This window comes from Habropoda laboriosa, unplaced genomic scaffold, assembly GCF_001263275.1.
Source record: "Habropoda laboriosa isolate 0110345459 unplaced genomic scaffold, ASM126327v1 scaffold295, whole genome shotgun sequence".
Taxonomy (NCBI): Eukaryota; Metazoa; Arthropoda; class Insecta; order Hymenoptera; family Apidae; genus Habropoda; species Habropoda laboriosa.
This window is the reverse complement of record NW_017100429.1, coordinates 994,696-1,005,485: the sequence shown is the minus strand read 5'-3', so window position 1 is coordinate 1,005,485 and position 10,790 is coordinate 994,696. Positions and strand designations below refer to the sequence as shown.

General features: G+C 45.4%; 1 protein-coding gene across 1 annotated transcript in view; it reads right to left on the bottom strand.

Moving 5' to 3' along the window:
- Window positions 1-431: 431 nt before the first annotated feature.
- The window catches only part of LOC108575673 (alpha-mannosidase 2), a 77,280-nt gene continuing 66,921 nt past the window's right edge, over window positions 432-10,790 (bottom strand). The window contains exons 6-7 of the mRNA XM_017938532.1: window positions 3,341-3,809; window positions 432-3,092 (exon numbers count right to left, since the gene is read on the bottom strand). Coding sequence (XP_017794021.1) covers window positions 950-3,092; window positions 3,341-3,809 — 2,612 coding nt within the window. The 3' untranslated portion in view covers window positions 432-949. The remainder of the gene's footprint in view (window positions 3,093-3,340; window positions 3,810-10,790) is intronic.

The window sequence follows — 10,790 nt, the reverse complement described above, 5'->3', positions numbered from 1 at the left end:
ATTTCACACGATGATTTTCAAGAAATTTATGTAATTACCTGAAAAAAGTGTTCCGACCTTAAAAACAGTAAAGAAAACCTATTTGCATATCTGAATTTTTCAATTTCAATCATTTCTATATTCCAATAGCTTGTGAGATATCGAAGGAAATATCTTTTTCACCCCTTACATATGAACGATTATCGATAAAACAAAAATAATACAAATACGCGTCGAATATATTTTTGAGTATGTACTATAATACACGAGCAACAAATTTCATTTGAATTTTCACGAACCAATAGATTCGAACTACGATGCTGCTCAGATGATCAGGCTAATTGGAACACCCTGTTTACCAGTACCCAAGCTCTTCCCTTGCACCTCTAGCTATCGTAGTCCCTAACCACTGTACAGATTACAATGCACTTTGATCGTTTGATTGTGTCGTCAGTCTGTTCTGGAACGCCTGTGAAGCCCCAGTCTCAACCGCGGACCCTTCAAACAGCCTGGTCTATACGTTCGGATAGACTCGTAGAGACACGTCTGAACGTTTGAGCAGTTGGAAAACGGGGCTTCAGCGGCGAGTTTCTGGTTGCTACGTGTTCCTAATGTCGATCGAAGTGATAGAAGGTGCAGGGGAAAGCTCGGTGAAGTCAGAGGACACGACTCTCCCTTCCTGCCTGTGTATGCAGTATTAATCGAACTGAAAACGTGGAACAGAGCGTCCTGGTGTGTGTGTGTGTGTATGTACACTGGTGCAATCGTGGTGAACGTCAGCATGGCGTGTCTATGTACACTGTAAGGTGGTCAGAACGGAAGGTAGAGAAAAGAAATTTGGCGAGAAAAACACGGTTCCAGCTCTGTATGATTCCGTTTGATTGCACGAAGACCCGAAGAAGAGGTAGCATCTGCCAGGGCAGTGTCCTGTCCAAGAAGGCAGGCAAACGCTTTTCTATGGGGCTTAGGATCATTGGACAAAGTTCACGTTGAACGTCTCCACCTCCATGGGTTTCAGACTGACCTCCTGCAGACCGTCCTTCAGCCTTCCTTTAGTCCTTGTGCCTGTCAGCGAGGTCTTGGTCACGTTCAGGTTCGCCAGTTTGAAGAAAGACGTACCCTGGCCTATTCTCTCTGTCAGAGGGCAGTGTTTCAAGGCAACGTCCACTCCTACGGAGCAACTGTAGCCCTGTCTGTGCAACACCATCAGGGCGCTGTTGACAGGGAAGTGTGGCAGTTTCTGGTCGTGATTGGTCCTCAGATTGAGCAGATGTAGATCGCATGGGAAGCTCTGGCTGAGCAGACGCACCTCTGGAGCCATAGCTATGTCACCGTCTGCCCCATCCACCACGAAGATGTTCACAGGATAGTTGAGAGCGTTGCTCAGGTGATTGGCGAACAGAGACGGCTTCGAGTACTTCTCCTTCTCACCAGTGATGTCTTCTAAGAGCAACCAGTGCTTGATGACTGTCCTACGATTATCCAGAAGACCCTCGCCCATCCCTCTCGAATCGTCGTACAAAGTTCTCCTGTCTAACATCACCTCCAGCCATCCTGGTTGATAGCTGGCCGCTCCTTGGCAGTGATTCACTAACAGAGTTAGCCTGTGGTTAGTGTCCTCTATGTAGGCCATCGTGGTGATGGGGAAATAGTTCCCCTCGATGCCAATCCTCTCTATCTTCGTCCGTTTGATCATCTGGTGACCGTTCAGGTCTGTGTAGAACTCTGGAGGATCTCCGTTCAGTATGTCAGTCTGCAGGCGCATGAACATCTCCGTTTCTCTGTTCTTCGGCGGTGTTTCGAAGTCTACTATGTTCCTCAGGTAGATCGCCTCCCCTAGACCGTCGTCTCTGTGATAAATGGCAACGTGATGGGTCAGCAGCTTGCCATATTCAACGGTCAACCGCGAACTGAGACTTCCGCTGACGATGTAGATCTTCTGATGAGGCGTATACGCCTCCAACACGTCCTTGTCGATGTCTCTGAGGTTAGGGTCAGGCATGAACAGGTAGGCACCGCTGTGGAACTGCGCGGATGGATAGGCAGCGAACTGGATGGCGCACTGCATGATCTTTCCAGTGGCTTTCTTCGTCACCCTCTTCAAGAAACCTGTCTGACCGTCGAACAACAGTTTCATCCTTTGATTCTCCAGCTGAACATCGCCTACTTGCATGGGTTTGATGGGGAACACGTTGTCCTTGCCACACCTACTGCAGTACACTGTGGAGATAGCCTCCATTGGCACTTTGTCAGTCTGTTGAAGATGATAAGTGGCTATGGCTAGAGGTTTCAGCTCGACCACGAACAGAAGCACGTAGACGTCGTGGGTGATGCTTGTGGCGTTCATCACTGGGGCTATCTGATAGGGAATAGGGTTCTTCTGAGGATCCAGGACTTTAAGTTTGTAAGAGGTCACTTTCAGACTGATCACTTCTTGCCTAGGCTGAGCCAGAGGATTGAACAGGACTATCTTCTTGGTCTCCTGGCCGTTGATTCCAATTGGTATCTTCTTTGGTAGCTTCTCGTAGCTGTCCCTATCGGATTCGGCCAGGACGTAAACGGAATTCGGTTTGCTGGCCGACCCAGCCAGCGATTGAATGGCGAAGCTCTGTAGGCTGGTGGTGTCTGAGATGGATTCGAACAATTTCAGAGCGTAGTCCTTCATCACGAAAGACTTGGAGGTGCCGGTGATAGCGTCGTGATGCTGGAAGAGACCAAGGTTCCTCCTGGCTTTCACCAACTTCTCGAAGTACGTTTCGTAGAGCATGAAGTCCTTCCCCGACTGTTTCGCCACGTTCAACGCTATGGTGTAGAGAATCTCAGCTGATCGGAGATTAGCCTCCAGTTCACGGTCCAGGATCTTCATGTAGGGCCTGGTGGTGAAGTAGCCGCTCCAATAGGCGGGTCTTCCTTCGCTGAAGATGTCGGAGTAGACGAAGAAGTCGCCCTTCAACGTTGGAAACTCCTCCACGCGCTTTTTGATCTCCTGAAAGTAGTCCTTGGGCGTGCCGAACGCTATCTCCGCGTTGTACTCTTCCTTTCTGCTGTTGATGTAGTCCATCAGGATCTTGTAGTTGGTGTACTGTTGGTCCCATTCGATCGCGTGGTCGTATCTGAAGCAGAGAGAGGATCACTGATGTGGCGATGTGGTGTTTGTTAACAACGTAAGGCTTGGTAGGACGATTTTTTATAAGTGAACGTACTGCATAAAAGTAGCGAAACAAAATTTTAAACGAGGGATGAGAGACTTGAAGAAATCTACACTGAATTTAGCCTTACAACGCGGTTCATTGAATATGACGCGAGCTAGCCCCGATTTGGCGAATTAGATTTTAACCGAAAAAAGTCTAGAAATCCTTACCTGAAGTCGTCACCAAGCGGCATAAGTACGACATTGTGCGTGAACAGCGAGCCAGTCCTGGAGTACTGTTCCAAAAGCAGCTCAGCCATTTGTTTGACGTTGTTTGGCGTGATCTCCACAGCTCTGACCGAGTACTCGGTGTACTCTCCGCGAATCTTCCTGAAGTCGAAGTTTAGGCAAACGTGAGGATGAGGTCCGCATGAGTGCTTGATGTTGTAGATGTCGAATGGTTGATTGTGTGTCAGCATGTCAGCCTGACCGGTTTGATCCCAGGGCTGCATCCAAATGAAGTCACCGTACTGTTTCTTGGCGAACCATTGCTTCCAGGCGTAGTGTATCCTCTGGATCACCGTACCAGAAGCACCAGATGCTTTAAGGAAGTACGGTATCGTGCCCCCGTGACCAAACGGGTCCACAGACCAGCCAGACTCCGGGACCACGTCCAGGTTGGTCTTCAGCCACTGGTGACCTGCGATCAGAAGAAAATGTGTCGAACCGTGCGAATGAAGAATAGGAGGAGACACAGTTAGCGAGATGTGCAAACGAGACACGTTCTATCTACTCAACAGTCAGCAACGTCATGGAGTAATCGTCTTTTCTGGTGCACAGGCGAACCAGTCAGGCGTCTAATGCCTTTGGAACAGCAAGGAGAAACTTTCGAGACTTCCTGGGCTTTCATTAAGAGGCAGGGAAACCATGGAGCGCGTAGAAATTAGAGGATCGATGGGGGAGCGCGGTTTGAACTGATCCTTTGAGCACCGTGAAACACTTGTCGTCGGGTAAATATACCCGGAGTTCGTTTAAAAACTCATGCTCCGCGGGAGAACAAGAGGAGGTGTTGTCTAGAGTGAAACTCGATATTTCCAGGTCGACAGAAGCAAGAGTGTACGATGTAGAATGTCCTGTGTTTGCTCTAGTAATTCGTCGAAATGTTTTGTCACGTTGATTCCGTAGAATTTTTCTTTTTCAGAGGAAAAATTCAACGACTGGTGCCCGGGGTATTGTGCGGATTGTAGAGGGTCTATTTAGAGTCCCCCGTTAATTCAGACGCAATTTCTCACAGTGGAATCCCGTTTCGATACGTGGTCAGAACGGGCGGGGCCTGTAATCGCCGTCTATTTATCAGTTCTCACCCTACCGAGCATTCCTCGCTGGCCAGACAAGCCTGTTTGACCCCGTGCAACAGCGGGGAGTTAATCCAGACCCGTTGCCAGAGGATCGCTGCGTTCCAGCTCCTCGATGAGCGATTTATGACGTTACGCGGCTTGCAGCGCCCCTGGCGGCCAGTAAGGCGATTATTTTTCATATGAAAGTTCCCTGTCTATGTCTAGTAGTACCGTGGATTGTATTCTTGTCGAATAACGATCTTTTCTCATCTGATATTTCATGAAAACTAGCTTTGAATACTTCTTACTCTCGATAAATTACTCGGCAGTATTTTTTCTGCTCAAGTGGCTACTGAGAAAATTATTTTTTATTGTGATATTGTTTATCCAAGTCTGACAATACCGTATACCACATTTCTGACGGATAAAGGCGCATTTCTAACGATTACCTTGACAAAAAGTGAACCAAACTATCTTTATACACAGAAAAGTGGTTAGGAGCGAACCTGGTGGTGTCTATACGAACTATTTTATACTTGTTAGTTTCTCATCTATGTCAGAAATCACCATAGACTGTATTCTCAGCGATTAAAGGACCGTTTCCATGTACCGGTTCGCAACAGAGTACTGTAAAGTGCTTCGATCATTTTTATCCGTGAAAAAATTCAATTACAAGGCCAGAAGTGGCGGAAAATTCGTGCTGAACGGCGGAAAGAGATTTCCTCGCGAGGACCGATCGCTGAAGAGCGTGTACACAACGCGGCGACAAAAAGGAACTCGGGGATTGGATTGGATTCGCAGCCGTAGCTTTATTTCCACCAGGTCTTTGTGTTTTCGGAGGCCGGGGAAAACGAATTTGCCACGCCGTTTCTCGTTTTCGAGACTCGCGTGCCTCGTCTGGTTGACGAATCGAATTTTCCGCGAGAAAATGGACCGGCAGAGTTGTCGAGTCATAGATAGAGGACAATAAAATGTATCGGATCTGTAAAAAAAAGTTGCCTCTGACCAAAAAGATGACTTAATTCCCCAAAGAAAGAAGTCTCTCTTATTTTTGTCTAACTTTTGTTTCTTTTCTCTCGTAACAACCGTTCACTTTCAGAAATGCCTTTAATTGAAAAGGAATAAAGGCGGTAACAGTTTGAACAAAATTTCAATACAAATTTCAACGTAGCGGATAATACAATGCAACGTATTTAAGCCCCGTTTATAAAGATAATTCTCCTATTCGTAATAACCGTTTGAAATATACACAATTGAGAATGAATGGCTAATCCTAACCTGGACTGAACCCAGAGCCAAGCACACGACATTCTAACCACATGGAAGTTCGTGGACGTGAAATTTCATAGATAGAATTTAACAACGTTCTAGCAGAGGAACAATATCCCAGCCACGTTAATATCGGCCCAACGGAGAGGGCTAGACAGCTCCAATTATTTCGCTAATGCAATCATTTTCGACTGACGCGTCGCACGAAATTCCCCCAGCTAGGATGCATTCGTGTTCAGAATTCAACGTGTAGACGCGTACCAACGTAGCAGCAACAACCTGCAGATGCACTTTGCGCCCAGGCTAGTGGCAGAGGTGTGCAGCTAAGCGTGCGTGTTAACGTCATTGTCGTGAGGATCGAGGCTGTTCGCTGCAGGCTACTTCAGGGCTAAGTACGACGCTCCTCTGGATTTACGCCCCTTCTCTGCTATCGATTTTCCCCTGGCCAGGACTGTTAAATCTACCAATTTTCGAACTGCAACTCTACCGCGTGAGAATTTTCATTTCGAAAAAAGGACAATAAAGCGACGAAACTTTGCCGACGAGATAAATGGCGTAGATACCGAGATACATTGCGAAATTGGGTCATGCTGAAGGGAACATTTGGGTGACCCAGTTGGAACCCCCTAAGGGACAAGATAAGACCGTGCCTGAGCGAATTTATGCGCCATAAATTTAAGATGCAGGATCAGACGGGGAATCGAAGTTCTCCATCAGGATGTTAGAGAGCATCGAGGAGAGTTGCGGATGATTGTTATTAATCGAATTAGAGCTCGGCGCGGTCGTTTTCATTAACGGTCCTCCAATTGTTCCGCACAGGGGCCGGGATGTATCTCCATTTCCACGCGTGTCGCTCGCGGCTGCCATTGTTCAGGGGCAATCGCGCGGCGCAGGGTGAGGCGCGGTCTCGCGGCGGCACTCTCGGTTTTGCCGTGTGAAATCGGCTAATGAACCCCTCTTCCCGCGTTCGATATTGCGTTTCTAGCCGATTACCAATTTTTACGAACATTTACTGCCGATTCTTTGCCATTTACTTTCAGGGGAAATGCTTGGGAACATTTTCGGTAAAAAAATTGCTCACACTCTCGAATTTCTTTCGAAGAAACTACAAGGTATTCGAATCCCAAACTTTGCAGCTACGTTCATCAACAATTGGGGAATATTCAGGAATTTATTTGCGAGGAAATAGCTGCTATTGAAAAAATTACAGTCTTCAGAGTGTGATTTCCAGCAATCAATTTCAATATGCAGATTGAAAAAAACAAAAAAACAAAAATTACAACAGATACCTTGGCAATTTTCACGTCGGCAATAAAAGGATGCATGTAGAATATGTAGTTGAAATATCAAGTCAATTGCTCCACTAATTCCTAAGATACCAGAGCTGCCGATGTCTAACCTTACACACAATCACTGGTTCCATGCATAACTACTCTCTTCAGACTCGAGCAATTTTCTTCAAATTCCAAATTTCTTCGTGAAAATTTGCGCAGACGTCGTGAACACTCCACCACCCCCTCAGAATACACAAGGGAGAAAATGATAAATTAAACGAATGCCACAATGATCGAGACAGTCTTGAATGCCTGAATTGCAGCCAGCGGAGGTAAATGAATAATTGTCAGGGTGCTCAAACTCGCCTCGCCCGAGACTAATTCGAGTTTCCTAATGTCCGGTGTCGCGAGGACGCCGCAGTAATTCCACTGGAGACGGACATTTTCGATTCAGATACAGTAAGCGTACTCGAAATCGTTCGAGCGTGCTTAAACATTAACGTCCACCGGTCAGGATTGCTACCGGTCCGTTAGCCGCGCTACGATCCGCATTCACAGAGTCATCGGCGGCAGCCATGCCGGTCGTAGCGCGGAAATTGCGTCAATTATTCGAGGAAGCCAAATTGCGCGTTCCTCTGTGCTTCCCGCAGGCTCGCGTTTATTGCAAACCTTTCGAGAAGCGTTCTGGACCTCTCAGACCAGGCAACGCCTGGCCTTTGCTGAAGAACGAGGGAGGGAAGAGGAGAAATGTGGAATTGTTTGGGGGCAAAAATTGTTCAAGCTAATACCTTGACTCGACGTAACGCTACAACATATAAACAACGATCGAATTTAGGTGTAACGCTTTAATCAAGCACTATACTTCGACGTAAGATTTGCTAAAATTAAGTTGGATCTAATCTAAACCTAGACAAACTTAACACAGTGAATAATGTGATATCTTAACCTAAATACGATGCTGAAAGTTAGCGGTAACAGTTTAATTTAGCTCTAGGAAGTTCCGAAGAGCTGAAGTCTAGCCTGAACTTGGTCCAAATTAACGTAGACATGATCTGGAGCTAACAATTGTAACCTAGACTTAAACTGACCTAAGATAGTGCAGCCTGAATGGTTTGTAACAACTTAAACTTTTTTTTTTTTTTAGGGTCCGAAACCACCGCCGAGTTGGAGTGCCTCAGCCTGGGCGCAGGGAATCCGTCTTGCGACATAGGCGTCCTGCGCCCGGCGTTGGGTGGGCCGGTGGTAATAAGGTTAGGTTAGCTTAGGCCCCTCTACTTCTCTCAACTGGGCTTGGGACCAGCTACGGCAGTCGCCCCCAAGTCGGTACGCCCTCCCAGTGGGACTCTGGGTGGCCTTCTTCCAGGGGGGGTTAGACGCAGTTCCTACAACGCTGGGTACAATATATATACATCCGCGAAAAGTCATCGCGTGCTTGTTTGTCCCTGTCCTTTTTTTTGGATGTTCATTTGAAGGAAATTCCTTTTTGAAATTTGTTCAACGTAAAAATTATAGTAAACAGATCCAAGTATGTAGCGAACGAAATTTGTATACAAAGAATATTCGAATTAATTAGTACATTATTGCTTTTCATTTGAAATGTAAGTACAAGAAAGTTTTTCGATGTAAAAAAAACTTTTGAAAAGAAAGTTTAGAACATTTTCAATATCTTTCGTGAAAAGTATTTTTACTATATGTTCTATTTATTTTTACGAAAGAAGTCACTTATATCCAAGTTCTACTACATTTTTCTTTCACGAGTAAAAAGATTTGAGAATTAAATTACCAGTAAAATGAACGTTTAATCGTTGAAACTATTATAAATCGTGTCTTTAACACTGCTACCTGAACCGTAACAGTAATATAGCACTGCTTTGTCCTCGACAAGAAGTGAATGATCTCATACTGAAAGCGTCGATGGAGGTGAACTGTTACATTCACGCAAGGCTAACGGTCTCTTGAAAGTGAATACCTTGCCTTTACTCGTAATATATTAAAATATTAACATAACGTATATTTTTTCATTCTTCTCAATTAGCTCAAGAATATAATCAAATATTACGGAAATTGGAAAATTTGAAAAATACGTTTTGTAGATTTATGTCAATTATACACACGCCGAAAATTTCATCGAAATCATTTGTCCGAATATTAGTGGGAGTCGCTGTATGTATTTATTGTTCTCCCTTCGGGATTACAAAGAGTTCTGTTAAAACCGTATAACCATGTATGGTAATACAACGTAAGCACAGCCTAATACAATATGCCATACTGTCTTGCTAAACTTTGCTTTTCTTTGTACTATCCCCTTCTATTTTCTTTCTACGTATAATTCCTCTCATTTCCCATCTTCTACCAGGATTTTTGCTACATTCTCCTGCCCTTCTAGTGTTAATAAAAAATAACTAGAAAAACGTTTACGTAACAATATTAACCATCGAACATCGATAATAGTAACAAGTTCAACATAATTTTTTTTTTTTTAGGGTCCGAAACCACCGCCGAGTTGGAGTGCCTCAGCCTGGGCGCAGGGAATCCGTCTTGCGACATAGGCGTCCTGCGCCCGGCGTTGGGTGGGCCGGTGGTAATAAGGTTAAGCTAGCTTAGGCCCCTCTACTTCTCTCAACTGGGCTTGGGACCAGCTACGGCAGTCGCCCCCAAGTCGGTACGCCCTCCCAGTGGGACTCTGGGTGGCCTTCTTCCAGGGGGGGTTAGACGCAGTTCCTACAACGCTGGGTACAATATATATACATCCGCGAAAAGTCATCGCGTGCTTGTTTGTCCCTGTCCTTTTTTTTGCGCGCTACATAAACCTACCCTATCTTAGTACACCCTTCCCTTTGTACATGTACAAACACATTCACTCAATTAAATCCCTCCCCTTGAATTCCCCGCATGCATTAAAACCCCCAAAGGTCATCCACTCGTCCTCGCACTCAAGTAACAACCTAACCTAGGAACTTGTTGATTTTTACTAAATACTTCAAGCTTCTTTCTCTTCCGAGCTTTTGGACAAGGAATTTTTACGCGGAAAAAAATTCAAATCTCGAATCTGAAAGTTGAAGCTACGTTTAAAAATTCGTGACATTCATTTCTGAATAAAAATTCCACTATTCCAAGTGTCCATCGATGAAGAAGGATGGAGAAGATAGAGGAAGTGGGAGGAAGGGTGTGGCGTGGTCTAATACGAGCGAACAAACCATTAAACTACACTCAGCCGGTGCTCGACTGATTATAACTCATTAGACACGACATGTGTGCATTAAGCGAGTTATCGCGCGAGTAGACCGGCCCTAGCCACATGATCGAGACCGTAGTTGTGGCTGATGCGCGTCAACCTAACCTCTCCAACAGGGGAAACATCGTTATAAATTCAAAAATACCAAATATCACGGATAATGTCGATAAAAGAATTTTTAACAAATCGTCAGACTCGCAGACAACGTAGAAAGGGGAAAAAATTGAAATGCAACTCAAAATTTCCAATTATTTTGTAAGATAGAGGAACGGCATACGATGGGAAAAAATGGGCTTGGTGTGTTTTAGAAGTTGAAGAAAGAGAAGGGAGAGGTAGTTAGGCGACAAACAAGCTGGAAGAAGTTAGGGCAACGAGTCTAGGGTGTATATGGATCGAAGAGGGCTAACGAATCGATCGCGGAACCTTCCTGGAGAATGTTTGGACCTTAATTCCACGGAGTTTGCAAGTTCGTCTGGGCCAAGTATCGCTAAAAGGGGTGGCTTTACGCGAAAGCTCGGCGGGACTAATTCTCAGCTCGCTATCGACGCCCTAAGCTCTCTTCAAGC